The 20,891-nt window shown below is 53.1% G+C and overlaps 1 protein-coding gene across 6 annotated transcripts; it reads right to left on the bottom strand.

Moving 5' to 3' along the window:
* Positions 1-6,273: 6,273 nt before the first annotated feature.
* DMKN (dermokine) lies at positions 6,274-20,101 on the bottom strand. 6 transcript variants are annotated; one of them, XM_034638323.1, is made up of 21 exons: positions 19,503-20,101; positions 19,027-19,242; positions 18,856-18,912; positions 18,521-18,571; positions 18,081-18,362; positions 17,431-17,487; positions 16,968-17,045; positions 16,697-16,747; positions 15,323-15,370; positions 14,620-14,673; positions 13,650-13,700; positions 13,457-13,504; positions 13,207-13,254; positions 10,908-10,964; positions 10,556-10,603; positions 8,881-8,928; positions 8,720-8,761; positions 8,311-8,379; positions 7,259-7,282; positions 7,104-7,151; positions 6,274-6,595 (listed from the first exon to the last, which is right to left on the bottom strand). In XM_034638323.1, exons 1-20 carry the CDS (start codon positions 19,878-19,880, stop codon positions 7,104-7,106), a joined length of 1,755 nt encoding a protein of 584 aa, XP_034494214.1. In that variant the 5' UTR covers positions 19,881-20,101; the 3' UTR covers positions 6,274-6,595. The 6 variants fall into 6 exon arrangements, with proteins under 6 accessions (XP_034494214.1, XP_034494215.1, XP_034494216.1 ...); XM_034638324.1 differs by having other exon boundaries at positions 7,108-7,151; XM_034638325.1 differs by lacking the exon at positions 13,650-13,700.
* Between the last annotated feature and the right edge of the window lie 790 nt (positions 20,102-20,891).

Below are 20,891 nucleotides of genomic sequence, written 5' to 3'. Positions count from 1 at the left end.
TTCTGGGGGCGCCTGGGTAGCTCAGTCGTTAAGCATCTGCCTTCGGCTCAGGGCGTGATCCCAGGGTCCTGGGACCGAGCCCCGCATTGGGCTCCCTGCTCCACTGGGAGCCTGCTTCTTCCTCTCCCACTCCACCTGCTTCTGTTCCCTCTCTCGCTGGCTGTCTCTGTCAAATAAATAAATAAAATCTTTTTTTAAAAAAATAAAGATAGGTACTTCTGTATAATGCCTCTGAACACAATGGGCACAACCAAAGATACGTTCTCACTCTGGAGAAGAGAACTGGCTGTGCTAGACAGCTTTGTTTCCACTTGTACCTTCCTGATGGATCTTCAAAGGCAGATTTATGCTGCAAGTGCTAACTTTAGAATGTAGCGTCTCTGCACTGCCTCAGCAGGTTTGTATTTCCTGAGTGCCCGGTGTCCCATGGTTGGGCAAGTGGGGGAAGAAAGGGGGAGGGGATTCTCACAGTCCCAGCAGTTTGGGTGATGGGTGACAGGAGAACCCCTGGATTTGAGCAATGCTTTGGATGCATCTCGTGGGGTTAATGGTGTCAGGCAGAATCACACAACTTGGCTCTGCATCAACCCATCTCAAGTCCAGTTGATCTTCTAGTTTCCTCTCTGAGAATACCAGTAAGCCCCTGTTTTCCCACAGGCCTGCCCCCACCCCACCCCATATCTGCCAGAACTTGAGTGTAGGTAGGAGGCAAGGCCCAGCCCTGATTGCTACATTAGAGACACACCTAGGGGCTAGGAGCCAGCCTCCTGGGTTCAGAGAGGGAATGCGGGGTTTGAAGGGATGTGCACTGGGGCCTTGGGACCTTGGTGAACACCTAGGTGAAAAGCCTAAACTTTGGAAGAGAAAAGGAGCTGGGGTGTGGGTATTGGGAGGCAGAATTTGGGACATCCCTGTCCCTTCCTTTCCTGTGCCTCTGCCAATGTTACTGTCACACCCCAGAAAGCAGCCACATTGTCCAGCCGGTCTGGTTTCTTCCTTTACCACCCACTTTTTGTCCCTGTGTACCCTTTGCTTATTATACTTCTCCCAGGAAGACTTCCTGGATCAATCCCACTGAATTCTGATCCCTCCTCCCATTTTCTCATTCACAAATACTGAGCAGACACTTTGGCTCTTGGCGCTGGGAATTCAAGATAGATAAGGTGCCTGTCATGTGGAGCTTATGTTCCAGGGGAGAAAACAGATCATAGTCTAATAAAAAAAAAACTAGGAAACAAGATAACTTCAGAGAATGACAAGTTCTGGGAAGAAAATAAAACGGGTGCGACGTGATTGTGATCGTGTAGGTGTCCTTGGTTCAGCTGGCTGGGTGAGGGGACATTTGACTGTAGACCAAAAGCAGTTAAAGCTCCAGTCTTCTGAAGACCTTGCGTTGTAGGGACAGCTAGCAGCAGTGTTCCTTGAGAGTTGCTCCCAGCAGGTCTGGGTTGACAGGGAAGAGGGAGGCCAGAGCCAGATCATCCCCAAGCCATGGTGAGTTGGGATTTCATTCTAGGGCTACTGAAAAATTTGTGAAGGATTCTGAGCATGGATCCTGACTGGCTGTCATGGGAGAATGGATTTTAGGGGAAAATGACAGTCAGAGGCTGCTTCAGAGGCCCAGGAAGGAGAAAGGGGTGTCCTACCCTTTTATCAAAGAGTCCTTTACACCAGAGGGCCTTTGCCTGCTTCAGGTGGTACTTCGAACTTTAAAGGGCTGCTTTGAGCCCTTTGGACCTGGAACACTCTGAGGGTCTAGAACCATGTTGACCACCTCAGCTTCTCCCACCATGCCTCAGGGGCTGGCTCCAGGAGACCTGAGTTCTAGCTCTTTCTGATTCATCACCCACACTCCAGGAAGCTACATGTCAGTCCGCCAAAGAACTGAGCGTCTGCCCTGGGGAGAGCTGGGTTCTCCTCCCTGTGGCTTCCAGGAGGTACTGCAAGGCCCTCCCTACACAGCTGAAATCCAAGGCAAGGACAGGCACACCTTGGAGATACTACAGGTTGGGTTCCAGACCACCACAATAAAGCCAATATTGCAATAAAGTAAGTCCAATGAATTTTTTAATTTATTTTTTAAATGTTTTTTAAAGATTTACTTATTTGTTTTGGGGGGACATGAGCATGGGGAGGGGCAGAGGGAGAGAGAATCTTCAAGCAGACTCCCCACTCAGTGTGAAGCCCGTCATAGGGCTTGATCCCAGGACCCTGAGATCGTGACCTGAGCCAAAACCAAGAGCCGGATGCTCAACTGAGTCATCCAGGCACCCCTTTGAGTCAAATGAATTTTTTGATTTCCCGATGCACATAAAAATTATGTTTACACTATAGTAAGTGTGAATAGCATTATGCCATAAAAGAAATAACGTACATATCTTAATTTAAAGAAACACTTTATTGGGCACCTGGGTGGCTCAGTCGGTTAAGCACCTGCCTTCGTCTCAGGTCATGATCCTGGGGTCCTGGGATTAAGCCCCACATCGGGCTCCCTGCTCTGCGGGGAGCCTGCTTCTCGCTCTCCCACTGCCACTCCTCCTGCTTGTGCTCTCTCTCTCTCTGTTAAATAAAATCTTAAAAATAAATAAATAAATATAAAAACACTTCATTGCTAAAGAATGCTAACCATCAAGTGAGCTTTCGGCTAGTGTAATCTTTTGCTGGTGGAGGGTCTTGCTTTGATGTCCATGGCTGGTGACTGACCAGGGCGGTGGTTGCTGACAGCTGGGTGACTGTGGCAGTTTCTTAAGACAAACTGAAGTTTCCTGCATCAGTTGACTCTTCCTTCCATGAACAATTTCTCTATAATATGTGATGCCTTTGGATAGCATTTTACCCACAGTAGAACTTCCTTCAGAATTGGAGTCAGGCCTCTCAGATTCTGCTGCTGCTTTATCAATTAAGTCTATGTCACAGTCTAAATCCTTTGCTGTCATTTCAACAGTCTTCACAGCATCTTCACCAGGAGTTGATTCCATCTCAACTCTTTCTTTGCTCATTCATAAGAAGCAACTCCTCATCCCTTCAGTTTGATCATGATATCGCAGCGATTCAGTCCCATGCTCAGGCTCCACTTCTTTTTTTTTTTTTTTTAAAGATTTTATTTATTTATTTGACAGAGACAGAGACAGCCAGCGAGAGAGGGAACACAAGCAGGGGGAGTGGGAAAGGAAGAAAGGCTCAAAGCAGAAGAGCCTGATGTGGGACTCGATCCCATAACGCCGGGATCACGCCCTGAGTCGAAGGCAGACGCTTAACGACTGCGCTACCCAGGCGCCCCTCAGGCTTCACTTCTAATTCGAGTTTTCTTGCTCTTTCCACCACCTCTGCAGTGACTTCCTGCACTGAAGTCCTGAACCCCTCAAAGTGTCCACGAGGGTTGGAATCAGCTTCTTCCAAACTCTCGTACATGTTGGTATTTTGACCTCTTCCCATGAATCACAGATATTCTTCATAGTATCTAGAACAGTGAATCTCTTCCAAAAGGTTTTCGATTTACTTTGCCCAGATCCGTCAGAGGAACCACTGTGGCGGCTATTGCTTTCCAAAATGTATTTCTTAAATAATAAGATTTGAAAGTCACAGCGACTCCTTGATCCACGGGCTGCGGAGTGGATGTTGTGTCAGCAGGCATGAAAACGTGAATCTCACCGTCCGTCTCCATCAGAGCTCTTGGGTGACCAGGTACATTGTCCATGAGCAGTAGTATTTTGAAAGGAATCCTTTTGTCTGAGCAGTAGATCTCCCAGTGGGCTTAAAATATTCAGTAGACCATGTTGTAAACAGATGTGCTATCATCCAGGCTTTGTTATTCCATGTACAGAGCACAGGCAGAGTAGATTTAGCATAAGTCTTTGGAGCCCTAGGATTTTCAGAATGGTCAATGAGCAGTGGGCTTCAACTTAGTTACCAACTTCATTCGCCTCTAATAAGAGTCAGTCTGTGCTTTGAAGCTGTGAAGCCAGGCATCGACTTCTCACCACCTTTCCAAGTCCTAGACAGCGTCTCCTTCCGATAGAAGGCAGTTCCATCGATATTGAGAATCTGTTGCTGAGTCCTTCAGGAATGACCTTAGCTAGATCTTGTGGGTCACTGGCTACAACTTCCACATCCGCACTTGCTGCTTCACCTTGCGATTTTTTTTTTTTTTGGTCATGAGACGGCTTCCTTCCTTAAACCTTATGAACCCGCCTCTGCTAGCTTCCAACTTTTCTTCTGCAGCTTCCCCACATCTCTCAGCCTTCACAGAATTGAAGCGAGTCAGGGCCTGGCTTTGGCTTAAGGGAATATTGTAGCTGGTTTGAACTTCTCTCCAGACCACTGAAATTTTCTCCATATCAGCAACAAGGCTGTTTGCTTTCTAATCAATCACGTGCTTAGTAAAGTAGCACTTCTCATTTCCTTCAAGTACTTTTCTTTTGCCTTCACACAGGGCTGACTGGAGCAAGAGGCCTAGCTGTCGGCCTGTCTCGGCTTTCCACATGCCTTCCTCACCAAGCTTGTCATTTCTAGCCTTAGATTTAAAGTGAGAGACAAGCGACTCTTCCTTTCACTTGAACTTAGTGAGTTCCTTTCCTTTCACTTAGAGGCCAGTATAGGGTTATTAATCGGCCTAATTTCTTTTCTCTCTCTTTTTTTTAAAGATTTATTTATTTATTCCAGAGGTGGGGAGGAGCAGAGGGAGAGGGAGAGAAAATCCTAAGCAGACTCCCTGCTGAACATGGAGGCCAACATGGGCCTCAATCCCATGATCCTGAAATCAGGACCCAAGCCAAAACCAAGAGTCGGATGCTTAACTGACTGCACCACCCAACTGGCCTAATTTCAATATTGTTGTCTCAGGGAATAGAGGCCCAAGAAGAGGAGAGAGATGGGAGAGCAGCCAGTCAGTGGAGTGGTCAACACACACAACACTATGGATTAAGTTTGCTGTCTTATGTGGGTGCAATTTGTGGTGCCCCACAATAATTACAATAGTAACATCAAAGATCGGGGTCACAGATCACCATAACAAATACAATAATGATGAAAAAGTTTGAAATATTGAGAGAATTACCAAAATGTAACACAGAGACATGAAGTGAGCAAATACTATTGGAAAACTGGTTCCAATAGACTTGCTTGATGCGGGGTTGCCACAAACCTTCAGTTTGTAAAAGACATAATATCTGCAAAATGCAATAGAGCAAAGCACGATAAAATGAGGTATGTCTACAAAGTGGTAGCCCCAATTTAAGGACAAAAGTGAGAGTAGGATGCAGAGCAAAGGAATAGTCCTCGTCTCTCTCTGACCCGGACAGGTTTAATCAAGACAGTTTCCCCAAGTCCATTTTGGACCAAGTTTTTTCATTTATTCATCAACTATTTGAGGCCACTCCATGCCAGGCCCTGTGGTCATTGCTGGGGATGGAGTGATGACCAAGGCAGACAGGAGCTGTGCCCTCAGAGAACTTGTAATTTCCGAGGCAGTCACCGAGGCTGGCAGGGTGCTTTCTGTCCTCCTTTTACTTCCTGGGTCCCTGCAGGGATGTTGGGGATGAGTGGTGGGGACTCCCTAATTTGGTCACATTATATGGCCTTGATGGGACTTTGACTGAGAGACTCTAAGTGCAGACTCTCCAGGCGTGTCTGTAGAATTCCCAGGCATGGGATAAGCCTGGGCTCAGCCTGCGCCAAGAACCCCTGCCATTTTCCTTGGCACATCAATGGAGTAGAAGTTTCCACCACCCCCTTGCATCCCGGACACACAGAGCCACTGCATACGATAAGGCACTGGGTTGGGTATGAGCCGCTTGCCCACAGCTTCCTAAGTACAGAGCCTCATCCCCACCTCAGTGTGTTTGCAAGGTTGAGGTATGCGCTCTGTTAGCCCCTGGCCCCTGTTCTTGCCCCCTTCCTGACCCTCTGGGACTGGCCTCCTCTCTTGAAAAGCCTCTCTACTCCCACCTCCCGATAAGATAAGTTCCCTGTTGTCTTTTCAGGCTAGCAAAACACCTTTGAGTGCCTGTGGGGGGGTGGTGCATGGCATTCAGACGCAGTCTGGGCCAAGATGATGTTTTACAGATGGAGAAACTGAAGCACAGTGAGATCAGCTAGCTGCCTCTTGTCGGACCACCCAGGTCTTATCTCTGGGGCGGGGGTGGCGGCTGGGGACGACACACATTTGGTATACCACTCTCTCAGCAGGAAGGCAAATTATTTGCCCCTAGATCACTTCCATCCTCCCTGTTCCCGGCCATCAGCATAACATTAAAGAACACAGCGTGAGAAATCTTAAGGAAACAAGATTCATGTTTTATTTCCACAAAGAAACTCAAAAGTAGGAAGCTTCTTCTGAAGAATTGTCATGGTGACTTCAGGTCACAAAACCAAGTAGGTGAAGAAAGTGGCGGGTTTATCCTATGAGGTTGCTGGACAAGGAGACCCCACAGTGCATTTGGAAGAAACAGGGACAGACAGACCAGGTCCCCAACCTGGAAAAAGCAGGTGTCAGCACCCAGACCAAGCCTGACACAGGGAGAAAGTTGGGGGCAGGGTACAGTCGGGCTCCCTGACAGCTGATGTTCAGGGCCTCATCATGATTGGAAGTAATTTTCTAGAAGAAAAGAAATGAGCAAATGGTAGAATGTGGCTACTCCTGAACGTGTTGGAACCGGGTATCCTTTCATCCAGCCTCTGCCCTCCCACAGTTTTTGGGGTCCTTCCTGTTTCACCTGCACGTCCCCTTACTCTTGCTCTTCCCTGAAACAGATTTTGTGGTTCTGCCAAGTTAATCTATTGCCCCTTCCCCACTGGCAACTCACTTCTTCCTGCCTCTGAACCCTCCTCTGCAGCTTCCCCAGACCCTTCTGTCCCATCCCTCTCCTCCGCCTCCCCTTATGGTTGTCCCTGCACAGCCCGCCTCTGGCAGGCCTTCACTCAGCGCTCAGCGGGTGCTTTCTTCTGTCATTTCCTGATGAGTCTTTCTCCACTGGGGTCTCCTCCTCGATGCCTGCAGAGCATCCACCCAAAGCAAAGCAAATGCCAAGATCCCAGCCCTGCCCCTGGGGCGGCTCTGCCTCAGCTCCTGGACACAGGCTTGCACAGCTCACTCTGACACTCACCTACCAGAACTTCACCCACTGCAGCAGGCCAGGGCGCACCCGGGAAGCCTGCAGGACAGGGAGAACGTCTGAGTGGCCATGGGCCTGGCCCTGCACACCCTCTGGCCCCAGACCCCTTCTCTCAGGAGCCAGATTTTCTCTGCCCCAGTACTCACCGAGGAAGAAGGCGTGGCACCCCCCTGGAAAAGATCAGAGGAGGTGATGTGGGGCTACAGTGACCTCGCCATGTTCCCCCGGGAGGGACCCAATGGCAGGGGTAGGCTCAGACCCAGGTTATCTCAGAGGTCCTTGGGTCTGAGCGTGGACATTCAGCCCACAGACTTTCTTTCGAAGCAGATTTATCATCCTAAGTACATTTACCCAAGATGAGCGCACACTGACCAAGCAGAGTGAAAGGAAGGTAGATAGGTGTCCCTCCGCCTGCTAGGTGGGTAGAAGTTGGCCAGTGGATGGATACCCACGGGCAGCATTAACTGCTTCTTCACCTGCTTCCAGTCAGGAGGTGACTCCTGATTTCTCAGTACAAGTCCTGTCCCTGAGGCCAGGGCCTTCCTTGTTCTGAGAGATGGAGGGAAATAGCGCCTGTTTTTTTCTTCACCAGCCTAATTCGTATTTAGCATGTTCATTTACTGAATTTATAAGATTGCTTGCTTTGCAATTGAACGAAACAAAATTCTCAGGGTTTTTTTTGTTTTGTTTTGTTTTCCTGTCATTTCCTTTGTGGAACGAAGCGTTAACTTTCCCACCAATGACAAGTTTCTGGGCAAGCCTCCCCTAAGTGTTAGCGTGCCCTCCTCTCGCCCTCCCCCCACCCCTACCCCCACGAAAGTCAGCAGTTAAAGAGGTGGAGGGAGCAGACACTACTACACGGGAAGGCTGCTTGTTTTGCTGTGTGTCATGTGAGGGTTTTTAGAGCTGTGTATCCCTGTTTGAGAGGACGTTGGTTCCCCGTTTTCTCCAGGGCATGCCACACAGCTGCTGCCCCCTTGTAACCTTTTCTGAGTGGGTGGGTGTGGAGAACATCGAACCTCCCACCCTCCACTTCCCAGTGGCTCTCAGGGAGCCCAATTCTCCCTACACAGGGGCGGGGAGACATGACTGTCAAACTGAACAGGATTCTGCCTCAGCTAAGCCTGGCCGTGAAACCTCCCTCCCTCACCCCCATGCAGAGGCCCCAGTGGGGAAACTGGGCAGTTGAGAGTCTTACCTTAGAGGGGATCTTGGCTGAGTACTGCCCACCAGAGGGAGTAGGGTATGCCTGCTGGTTATAGGTGTTCTGGGGAAGGGGGCAGAACGGGGGGGGGGGGGGGTGCGGGGGTAGGAGAGAAGCGATGAGGGCGTTTTGTTGTGAAATAAACACCCTGGCTCCTGGCCGGGGCCAGACCTGTCTCCAAGCCCCACCGCCCTCCTTGTGTCACGCGTGTTTTTCTGTAGAATCCCCTTCGGCCAGCCAGAGCCCACAGCCTCACCTCACTTACAGCCCTACTCCAAATGGCCCTGCCTCCTCCTTCCCCGGTACCTCTCCCAGCTCCTCAGCTATTACTTGGGAGATGAAGGCAGGAGACCAAGGAAATGAGTGAGGTTTGAATCGGGTGGTCAGATGGCAGACGTCTTACCTTAGAAGTCACAGCAGCCACCTCTTGCCATCCTGAGGCAGACTGAGGAAACAACAGAATGGGAGCGTGGAGGAGAAAGAATTTCAGATTGGCCAGCCCTGAGAACCAGACCGAGATGGACCTGGGGCCGTCAAAGGCAGTCTGAGGGCAGAGAGACTCACCTGACCAGCACTGCCTGACCTTTTCTGGAGCGAGGACGCATCGGCACCCTGGAAGGAAGATAGACGCCATGAGGGTGTCCTTGTCCAAAGTCCTTCGGGCCCTGCCAGACTCACAGGGCTCCAGCAGCCTGCCACCTAGGCTCTGCCCTCCCATGGGAGCACCAGCACCCATGCACCCTGCCACACCCCTCTCCATGGTCCAGGATCAGCACTGCCTCCAAAGAAGGCAGTGAGCCTGGAGGACACTGATGACCCCGATAGATACAGGACAGATTTCTACACTCAGCGTGGGGGAGCGAGGCAACACCACCCCACCTGTGCACCTGGAGCTTCCGCAGGCCTGCCTGGGACTGAGCAGGAATGGCAAGTGAGGGGTGCCCACACAGGCTCCCTTGGGTCAGACATGGCACCTCAGCCCCAACCCACCTTCTGCCGACACCAAACCCGGCTCCCTCCTTAGCCCTATAATTCCTGTTCACAAACGCTGTCCCCACAGGGTTCCCAGAAGGATGGGCTGTTATCCTCAGCAAACAGAGGCAGCGTGAGGTGATTAGATTCGCACTGGGCCAAAGGAGAGAGAGAGAGGAGAAATTCAAGAAAGCCTGGAAGCCCCGTGAGACACAGCACAGGTGCATGGGCCATCCCCCCTCTGCAGTCAAGGCAAGGGGAAAATTCTCAGCAGCAAGAGAGAAGTTTTGTTTCTGTGACCACCACTTCTCCGCGTGGAACCCCCACTCCCACCCCACCCCACCCACATACACACAGGGTTGGGGTGTTCCTCCTAACTCTGACTTAACTCCCATTGAATTTTAGCCCCACTCTTAGCCCTAACCCTGAGGTCACAAACTGCTTGACCACAGGCCTCCAGGCATTTTTTGCTTGGCCTGCATTTTTAAATCAAATCAGTTGTGAACAATTAAAAATCAGATTTCCATCAGATGACATGGCCACACTGAGCATTCATGAGCGCATGACAACACGCACCGGGAGCACCCCGACCTCCCCCTTTGTGTGGCCCCACCTGTCCAGCCTCATGTGTCTGGCCCGCACGGGTGAGTGAGTGGGCAACCTCTGCATCAGTGCCCAAAGGCCATCAGCCATGAATAATCAAGATGTGGCCTTCTGTAGGACCCATCCTTCCCCAAACCCAGATATTCAGACCTTCTGCACCTGCTCACACTCGACCATGGCCTGACCTCCTCTCCTCATGCCTTCTGTTTCCTTTCAGCTTTCCTCCCTAACACCCCTTTTCCAGTCCTGAGAGCTGACCCCGGCTCCGGGCCCCTCTCTCTTCCCCACCCCATGTCCCCTGTCCCTCCTCACCCTGCAGTACCCACCCAGCTGTGGCTCCCCCCGAGCCAGGCCACGCCCAGCAGGAACAGCAGCAGAGCAGAGACAGTGGCTGGCTTCATGTTCCTGTGCCTGTGGAGGCCCCAGCCCTCGGCTTCAGCTTTTATTCTAGGGAGGACCGCCCACCCTACTCCTTCTCTAGTGACTCACCTGCTTCTCTCTCCTACCCCACCCCCACTTAGTGTTGCAGAAAGGGAGGAGAGTGGGAAGGGAGGCGGGAAAGTAAGCAACAGGAACCGAATGCAAGCCGTTGCCAAGAGCTCAGGTCCCATGTTCCCAGAGTTGGGCTTCCTGCCCCCAAAACAAGAGGTTCTGCCACCCTTACCTCAATAATGGCTTTCCAGTTCAGGAAAGGGGTGCTGTGTTTGAAATCCTAGAGGGAGGAGAAGACATGAGTGGGCCTCAGAGCGGGGAGTGTGGCACGGCAGCTTGTCGGAAAGTGTCAAGCTCGGGTGCAAGAATGGGTATTGGTGCCTGGGTGTGGTTTGGGGTTAGATGAAGATAAGCATAGCGGAGGTTGAGGGTGTTCGCACTTCTGATGGTATTCGGGAAAGATTGCCCATCTCAAAAATGGAAAGAGGGCGACTTTTGTGACAGGTGGGCTGGAGCTTGAGGGAGGTGGGGAGAGGGACAGATGACCAGATCCCCAGTTCTCTGAAAAGTGAGAGTTCTCCTACCTCCCAGAGTCGGCTGAAGTACAGCAGGGCACGTGTGCTGGGGCGTGGCACTTGGCCCTGTGGAGGAAACGTGGGGTCCAGGTGAGGACGGAGCCCGGCCCCTGCTCCCCTACACCCCTGTTCTCTCTACCACCATTGCTCAGCCTTCAGAATATAATCGTGGCTAAGGTTTGGGGGGGGAAGCTGGGTGTCTTTTAGGGACACCAGAAAACTGCTTTGGAGGCAGAGGGAGAGAGACTAGATCTCTGGAGTCGCTAACTAGCCCCTCTCACGCACGCACCACGCTCTTCACTCTCCCTGCTTCCCCAGCCTCTGCCAGAACCTCACTGCAGCCAAACCCTGGGACCCGGGACCTGCCGCCAGAGCTTCCCACCTTTTTACCTGCCGCTCCGCCCCCAGCCCATTTCCCGAAGCTGCGGGGCTGCGGTTGACCCTTCCAGACCCCCCTGGAACAACAATGGAGACGTAAGAAAGGAGCAGAGACCAGGAGTGTGGGGCAGCTACGGTTTATTTCAAGGGGAAGGATTGAGATTAGTGGTGGGATAGTGGGGTTTTAAGAAGGGGTGGGGGGCTCCCATCCATCTGGTAGCTCCTTGTCTGGAGGTCACGGGGCGCGAAAGCTCCTCTGGTCCTGGGCAAAGAAATAAGTTCTAAGAGGGAGCTCAAGGAATAAGAATTCAGGGGCTAATGGGCCAAGTCAGGGGTGGGTCAGGCTTCTGCTCCTGAAATCTGCAGGGATCTTTTTGCCCACAGCTGTCATCCAGCCAAATCCACATATTCCAGTTTGGGATGAACACCTCATACTTGCCAAGAACTGTTACCTATAGTCTCCCTGTTGTCACTGCTCACTCTGGCCCCAGTGCTCAGCTCCCTCCCTGTGAAGGAGATGGGCCTTCTGTTCTCCTCTCTGCCCATCTCTGTCCCGCCCCTCTTCCTAGATCTGCTCCTGGGAAAGCTGTCCCGCAGGATCCTGCCTAACTGCAGCACTCCCTTTACTCCCTTACTACTCCTAGGTGTACAAGAACGTTCACTGCCTCCCTGCACCCCCCCCCCACCCCGCGAAGTATCAGTCTGTGCCTCTGACCCTAAGCTCCTCGTGCTTGGGGGGGCCTGGTCTTGCCCCTCCCCTCCCGGAGACGGTTCTCTCTGAAACAGAACAGTCCTTTTGGCTCCCTTAGTTCATCCAGACCTGAACCGTGCTGCGGCTGGGATCTTCTGCCTCCGGTATCTTTCACTCTCCCACCTTCTTCCCCAAGGTGCAGACTTGGCCTTGCCTGAGGGTGGGGCTTTCTCTTGCCTCCCTGCCTACCACCACCTTGCCCGCGCCCCCCCCCCAAGTCTGAGAAGGCAGGGATCCTCGGATCCCTATCTTCCTTCTTCTACAGTAAGGGCTAAGGGTCGGAAGCTCAGCTGCTGGGGTGACTGTGGCGGGCAGCAGCGCGTGGCTGCTGGAGAGAAGCAGCCGCTATTCAGCTCTTGTCATAGGAGGAGCTCGAGGAAAGAGGGCGAGGGCCAGCGTTGCCTCATTTTTCAAGAGAAGCCAGAATTCCGAGTCATTTTGTAAAACTTCTCAGTTTTTAAACTTTGGCAGCTAATTCATAGTGTTTTTAAAATAAAAAAAGAGGGGATCAAACAAAGCACATCAATGGCAACTTCTGCCCTTGGTGTTTGTTCAGATTGTTGGTCCGCCTCTGCTCGCGAGGCGCGTCTGCTATTCGGGTGTCAAATCAGCCTGGCCAGGGGTTCCCCTGAGCGTGGACAGGGTGGGCAGGGGGAAAGAGAGAGGGGTTCTGGGCCCCACGTGCCTCCTAAACTTATGCACACCCAGGGCCCAGAATGCCTGGCACCCAGCAAGCACTGGGCACATAATCGCTTCCTTTCTTTTCTCTCTCAGCGTCAGTCCTCCTGGGGCCTTTAGCTCCTCCTGACTGTTCAGTCCGTCCCTACCCTGCCTCTCCTAACTCTCTGGTTTCCTGAGGACTAGGCCTCCTCACTCTCCCCTTAACCTTCGAGGTCTCGAAGGAGAAACTGAGGTTCACACCTGCTCAGTCTGCATGTTGAGACATGAAAGAGGCCCACTCCTTCCTCATCCCAGTTTCCCAGCTGTTTCCAAGCTACCCCCTCTTCTCAGCTCTGCCTCCTTCCTCTTTATTTTTGTCCTTTTTGTAAGCACTGGACAAAACAGCCTTCCAGTGCCACCATCGTCTCCCCAGCTCCCCACGCGGGGGTTTAGCAGTTAGCTTTCTTCTCTGTTTCCCTCTCCCACAAAGATCAAATGGCACAGCCTTCCTGCCCTTACCTTGTTTATGGCATCCCAGTTAATGAAACCCAGCTTGGACTTAAAATTCTGCAGAGAGGCGGGAAAAAGACAGAAAATGGCAAATTGAGTTGTAATGTAATGTAATGCTGGCTCAGGGCCTCAAGGTAAGAGGTCAAGGGCCACCTCTGATGGTCAGTCCTTCTGGAAAGAGGACCTCAGCCTGCCGGGCAGAGGGACAAAGCTTTGCTTTTCCAAAAGAGAGTGGGCAGAGAGATCTTGCTGCACTCACCTTCCAGAAAGTGTCAAAGTTGAAGAGCCCAGGAGACGTCTGAGAGTTCTAAGGAACCAAAGAGAAAGGGGATGAGAGTAGGAACCCAGCCTGTGAGCGAGAGGTGGGGCAAGAGCTCTGGAGGTCAGGAGGGGAGGCAAGGATTGCTTGACGCCATGGTTCCGGCCAAAGGTGGGGTGATGCCTCCACTCACCAAGGTCTTGATCCCACTGACAGCTTCACCTCTTCCACTGGACCCTTGCCACTGGGTAGGAAGGGGGGACTACGGTTCAAGGCCTGTGCCTCCTGTCATGCGTGCCACCTATCAGCCTGCTCCTGGCCCACCATCTCTGCCTTTGCTCAAGCTCTGTGTACTCTGTATAAAGCCACCTCCTCTTCTTTTTCACACAACAGCTAGGAAACCCCATCTTCTTGGAATGATCGGCCACTTTTCCTAGAAAATAACCCTGCCCAGTCCCTTGAATCATATTCTTATACTGCCTCCCCACAAAGCCTATCCCCAAAACACTGCTGGGAGCTAATGTGTAGTCCCACCACGCGCCTAGCACACAATCCTGTGTGCAGACGTCTCTACTTGACAGACGAGGAAAGCAAACTCAGAGCTGTCCAGCAGCGTGCCTCAGGGTCTGTCTCCGTGTCGGACTCCAGTGTCCAGATCCTGAACCACCTTGCTCTGGTTATGACGCAGAAAGCTCTGCAGTAACTGTGGGGTTGAGCAAGTTAGGTTTTGCCATCCCCATTTTACCCAAGAGGAGGCCCAGGCTCAGAAAGGTCAACTGCCCTGCCTGAAGATGCACAGATGACAGGTGAGACAGCTGTCCTCTGAACCCCCGTCTTCTAACTCAGAGGCCACTACTTTCCACTTGTCAGCACCTCTTAAGTACGGGTTCCAAAAATAGCCCCTTGACCATGCTCCTGTTACTTTTGGCTGTGTTTCCCCTCGCAGTGATAATACACAGTGATGATCACAGTTTGAAGAAGGGAGAGAATGGATGAACCAAGGAGACAGGGATCCCAGACCCGTCTCTGGTCTCCTGGTGGTCACTCGACCCAGAGTTAGAGCAGCTTGCAAGAAGATACTGATGTTTCTGTTTGTTTCCCCATCCCCTAGCATTCTGTCCCCACACTCCACCACCCCTTCTCTTAAAGCCATCCCCACTCACCTGATAATTGTCTTGGGGGCCCCCAACTAGGCGACTGCCCTCTTTGCTTATTTCCTGCAGAGAGAAAAAATGGAGAAGAGTCGGTGGGGAAGCAGGGAACATGCAGGATGAGAGGGCAGGTTAGCAGGACGTGAGCAAGGGACTCTTGAATCAAGGGACTGAGGCAGGAACACAGCAGAAGATTTCCCAGGGCCCCAAAAGGGGCTCTTCTCCCTGCCAATCTTGTTCCAACTTCCTGTGGATTGGGCTATTGCTCACTTACGATAGTTACTGGCAACATAAGCATCTCTTTATATTCACTTCTGCAAACCGCCCAAAACCCAACAGGAAAGGCCTTTGCCACCAAAGTATCTGAATTGTCCCCTGGTGTTGAGGCAGAAGCCAGCCAGACTGTTGGACTAAACTGATTCAAACTGTGGGATGCAGTCTGAGCGGATCTGTTACATTGGTCAGAAAGGGGATGCTGACTGGAGAGTCAGCGGGAGCCTAGTGGCACAGAAGTCGTCTGGTTCCTCTCCTCCTAAGTTAGAGGGAGGTGCCTCTTGAGTCCCACCTTCCCGGGACTGAGATGAATTCCCTGAGCTACGATCAAGACCAGCCTGCAGTGCAGGACTATCTGCTCTGTTAGCATTGCTACTGCAAAGCTGACCTCCGTCCATCTCCCGCCACCAGTCTCTACAGTCAAGGCCGGTCATCTCCTTACCCTGATGTCACCATAGCCGCTGGAGCCTCCCTGTCCTCCTCCGAAGCCCTGAGGGACGAGACAGTGCAACAGAGATCATTGTAGATCTTAGGTCCATCCCTGCACATTTATGTATTGATTTAATACAGTTCCTCTAAAAATCCTCATGGAATTCTCTTTTGGAACTGGTCAGAATAATCTGGGAATTCATCTGGAAGAATAAATGTTGAAGGATAGGTGAGAAAACACTGGGAAAGACAGGCAACAAAGGAGGACTTGTACTGGCAGATATTAATGTACCATAAAGAAAGCAGCGTCACAGAATAGATGAGTCAGTTTAGCCAAATGGAACTCCCAGAAGCACTCCCAAAATATGAAGGTATTTACAAGTGACATTTTACATCCGTGGTGTAAATAATTCAATGCGTTTGGCTGGGAACACCAGTTAAATATTTGGAGGGTGCAGGGGACACTTAGTTATACCTTGCTGATCCCCCCCTTCTGTTCTTATCTGGTTTTCCCTTCATAAGAGAGCACACAGCGCTGATCCAAAGTGTGGGGCAAGTCTAGCCGAACGGAGGAATGGGACTAGATTGTATATAGCAAAGTAAAGCCCAGATAGATAGTTAAATAGAAAAAATGAAAGTATAGATAGATGTATTAGTGGGTCTACAAGAAAATCAAGGCCTTTTTCCTTTCAAGAACAGAAACCATAGAAGAGACGGGTATATTTGACTACATATTTAAGACTTTGGTCCACAAAAAACTAGAAATAGAGTTACAAGCCAGGAGCTTTCCTAACACCTGTCTAGCCATAGAGGTTAGTATCCCTAATATTCAAGAAGCCTAATATTCAGGGAGCCTTCTCCCCGTTGGCCGGCTCACACCAGTGCACATTGGCCTTGCCCAGAACCTGGTAGAAACCAAAATCTCAGCCCCACCCCAGGCCTGCTGACTCAGAACCTGCATTTTCACAAGACCTCTAGGTGATTCGTGGGGACCTTAGCGTAACATTTCCTTTTGTCAGTGCTGCAGGTGCTGACAGAAAGCCCAGATTTCCAGAACAACTAGGAGGGGACTGCACGCCTTCCAAACCCAGTTTCCAAATGCTGTCAAAGAGTCACGGCATTCTGTTCACTGGCCAGGCGGGTGTAGGCTGTTTGAAGTGATTCTGTTTCTAAAAGGACTGGTTTCTATGTGATTTCTCACAGCCCCATCCAGGGTATAAAGTGAGGCACATCACCTAAGGATTTGCGATTAATTATTACTTTGGAGATTGTTAGTATTTGTGGGAGTGTGCTTTTGGTTTCTTCCCCACAGATGGGGCTGGGATGGAGGTTAGTCTTAGGAGTGGTGCCAAGCAGGAGCGGGCACTGTCCCAAGTTTGGCTCTCACCTGACCCCCAGATCCTCCGGATATGCGGACTTCATTCCCGGGGCTGTCACACTGTGAGAGAGAGAGAGAGAGACAGCTTTCCCTCTGTTGCCACCGAGACACCAGTCCCAGCCCCCACACTTCAGCAGTCAACCCTGAGGCCCCACCTCAGCCCATTCTCGGCTCTGTCTGGTGCTCTCCCAGCTCTCCTATCACCCGACGGGCCTCAGCACCCCTTATTTCCCAGCCCCCCAGGGAAAGGAAGTAGATCTGTGCCTCAGCAAACACTCACCCCGGGTTTATTTCCACCACCACTTCCGCTGCCACTTCCGCGGCCACTGCTACTCCAGGAAGAGCCGGTATTGTGTCCCTACGAGGGGAGGCAAGAGTCCACACAGGGTCTTAAAAAGACTCCGTGGGAACCAAATAGTTGCCAGGGCATTATAATTTGTTTTACTCCCCTCTGAGTAACCTCCATCTCCTCCCATCTTGAGCCAACCGGCCACTGAGGGAAGTTATTCGGAGCACAAAGAACAGGTGTGGCCAAGTGTAGTTGGAAGTGTGAGACAGTTTGGGGATTCTGAGCTGTTGTCCTCTCCCCCTACCACATGCCGGAAGTGAAAAAGCCTCTGGATCCTGATGTCTTAAGAGCCTTGACCCTGGCACCGAGGGGCCCATTCTGTCTTCCCCCTGCCTCTCCTCACCCTGCCCTCTCCTAGAACCTAGAAAGAGGAAGGGACCCCCAGAGTCCTTACCTGGGAGCCTGAGTAGCCGCTTTGATCAAAATTCCTAGAATTTTCTAAGGGACGGTCCTAGAGTGGGAGGGAAAGCAGGTAGGATGAGGGGCAGTAAGTTAAAGCGGCTTACGCGACCTGGCTTGTTCTCGTTACCTCCCTCCTCTTGCCTGAGACCTTTCCCAGACACCCAGGCAAGCCAGCTGTGCTCCTGTTTGCAGCCCCTCCGTGGGAGAGCCACCCTCAGCCGGCTGCCTGACCACGGTCCCCTCCCGGCCCCCTCAGCCCTCTCGGAGGGGCCTCGTGTGCCCTGTATTCATCAGCGGCACCTACACCACAGCTCTGTACGTGTCCCTGTCTCCGTGTGTGTGACAGGCCTGCCCCCCCCGCCCCGTTCTCTGGGGAGCTTCCTAAGCACGTGTCCCGGTTCCTGTGTCCACCTCTCTTCTTCCCTCTGCCACCCCCAGCTCTAGCCAGATCCGCCCGCCAGGCGGGAATCGGTTAGACAGGAGGCAGAGCGCCCAGCCGCTCGGAGCGGAGTGAGCAGACACAGGCGGGGCACCTCTGCTGAGGCACTGGACGGCTGCGTCACAGAGCCTGCCTGGCGGGGCTGGGGAGGTGGGGAGCAGGAGCCCAGGAGCCCCAGGATGCGAGCAGAGGAGAGGACTCACCCAGCTGGGCCCATAACTGCTGCCACCGCCTCTACTGCCGCCGCTGCCGCCATTGCCACTGCCACCACTGCCACCACTGCTGCCACTGTTGCCATCACTGCCACCGCTGCCGCTGCCACCGCTGCCGCTGCCACCACTGCCACCGCCGCTGCCACTGCTGCCGCTGCCACTGCCACCACTGCTGCCACTGCTGCCACCACTGCCACCACCGCCACTGCCACCGCTGCCGCTGCCACCACTGCCACCGCCGCTGCCACTGCTGCCGCTGCCACTGCCGCCTCCCTAAGGTCCAGAAAGACCAGAGTGAGAACACCAGGGGTGTTTGCTTCCCTCCCTCCCCTCCCTGTCTTGTTCCAGCAAATTCCCCGTGCGCAGTCTGAGGGGAACCGACATTCTGTCTACTCCCAGCACAAAATGCCTCCAACCGCCTGTCCCCTTACCCCGGGGCCGCCAGAGCTTCCGCCTGAGCTGGATGGCGGGGCGTTGGTGCACTGTGGAGGAAAGTTACCAGGGACAGGTGAGTTTTCAGTCAAAGCCACCGCCACAGGCCAGGCTCTCCTGCTTCCTGTGGCTTGGCCTTCTTTCCCCACGTGTTTCTGCCCCATGCCCATCCCACTCCCTCCCCTCTTCCTGGCCTCCTCACCTGGCCCATCTCTTCTCCGTCCAATCTGCCTTACACCTCAGCCCCCCATCCTTCTTTCTTTCCTCTTCATCTCTCCTACTTTCTGTCACATACACCCGGACACCGTCTTCTTCCCCAGACTCTTCCTCTTACCTCCGTACGTGAGTTGCTGCCTCTCACTGAGCCGTAACCAGGATGGACCACAGTCCCCTGCAGAGAGGAGGAGGCTCGGTGCGGGTACTGACAGAAAGATGAGGAGGCATGGAGAGTGTGGGCTTGAAGGGCAGGACGTGGCATGCATCAGGGCTCGGGTGGTTACTGTACCTGAGCGTTGGTGCCCGAGCTGAAAGGCCCTCCATTGCCTCCTTGGCCCCAGGAGCCTCCCTGAGAGTGGGTTCCAAAGCTGCCATCTGAACCTCCAGGGTGTCCCTGGCCCCAGGGAGTCCCCGCACCTCCAGGATTGCCCTGGCTGTGGCCTCCAGAGCCACCCTCGGAGCCAAAGATGCCATGGCCTCCAGTTGGAGGCTGGCCGTTAGTTCCCTGCAAGAGCAACACAGCTGCACTGAGTGTGCGTGCCCTTCCCCCTCTGTGACAGGGGAGGGCAGGGACAGCAGGACAGAGGCAGAGGCAGGTAGAGGCAGACCCCAGCGCGGTAGAAGCAGCATGCATCATCACATGGAGGGAAACCACCCCAGACAGACACAGATAAGAGACCCAATCATCCTTCCAACTGATACCCAGGATTCTCAGCCCAACTGCCCACAGCCTTCCATTTCCACTCCCAGCTTCCAGCTACTCACCCAAGCACCGTTGCTGCCAGGCATCCCCTGCCAGGAGCTGTGGATGCCATCTCCTCCATGTCGAACGATGTTCTCAACCTGTCTGCCAGCCTCACTCCCAGTGTTTCCAAGGACATGGGATGCCTCCCCCATGCCATGGGCCATGACCTCCCTGGTTGCAGAGCGGTCTGCCTCTCCAGCCCCTTGGCCAACAGCCTCTTCAACTCCATGGCTAATGGCCTCTCCCACCCCCTGTCCAATGGCCTCTCCCACCCCATGTCCCACGGCCTCCCCAGCACCTGCTCCAGCGCTCCCCTCTCCTTGCAGCAGTGGGCCAGCCTCCCCACTGCCCAGGCACAGGGCCAGGAGGAGACAGGCCAGGGAGACCTGTGACTTCATCTCTCCCTCACTCCTCTCCCTCCTGTCTCCTTCCCACCCGAGTTTTCTTCTCTTTGCTCTTCCTCCCCCTCCGTGTCTGAGTGTGCCCTCCTTTGTGCGCTTTCTCCTGACTTACTCTCTGTCCCTCTAAGTCTGCAGCCTTCTCTCTCCTTTCCCAGACTCCCCTGCCTTCCCAGAGTCCTCCTCCCTGCCGCTACTCCTTATACTGTGGCCTGGGAGAAGGTGACAGGGCTGGGTATCCCAGAGTCCCTCCCTCGTGACTCAGGGCCAGCCACCGATAGGGTAATGAGCTGTAATTGTGAGTCTGAGAGTCTGTGTTGAAACAGAGAGGGAGCCCGAGCATCAGAGAGGGAGGAAGAAATGGGATGAGGCAGGTGCAAAAGTGTTCCGATTTCCCAACCCCAGGAATTTGGGGCGCAGGGTGGGGATGGGGGCATCTGAGGAGATAGGTGGTTGGTGTCTCTTAGAGGTGATGGTGGTGGAGAGGACTCAGGAGAAAGGATCCACAGGCAGGACCCAACCAGGAGGCAAACGTAGGGAACCCAGTGGGGCGGGACCCACCTGAGATGTAAGCCAGCCTGGGTCAGGGGCACCAGGGTGAGAGGCAGCTGCCCTTTCTTGGCCTTACTCTCTCAGTTTTGGTGGCCTTTTTCTCTCCCATCTCTCTTCCCTTCCATACTATCACCTAAAGGTGACTTCCATGCCTTCCGGTCCAAAGATAGTCTGGGAGCTGTGAGACTGCCTCAATGGGGACCCCAGTTACCGAGGAAGGAAGTGTCCAGCCCAAGAGTGGTCATCAGGGCGTCTCAGCCTTTGGGCTGCTCTTGGCTGGGAAAGCTGGGTGCGGAGCAGGGAACTGGGCGGGCCAGCCACCCCCAGGGGATGAGTGGGAGGGAGCAGCTGACCCAGGCACCCATCCTGTTTACCTGGCCCACAGGGGCACGTGTGTGAGCTCAGAGACTCCCGAGAGGACTGAGAGTGCTGTTCGCCCCACCCACCCCCCAGTCTCCC

Source organism: Ailuropoda melanoleuca, chromosome 12 (genome assembly GCF_002007445.2).
Source record: "Ailuropoda melanoleuca isolate Jingjing chromosome 12, ASM200744v2, whole genome shotgun sequence".
NCBI lineage: Eukaryota > Metazoa > Chordata > Mammalia > Carnivora > Ursidae > Ailuropoda > Ailuropoda melanoleuca.
This window is presented reverse-complemented; position numbering and strand designations above follow the sequence as displayed.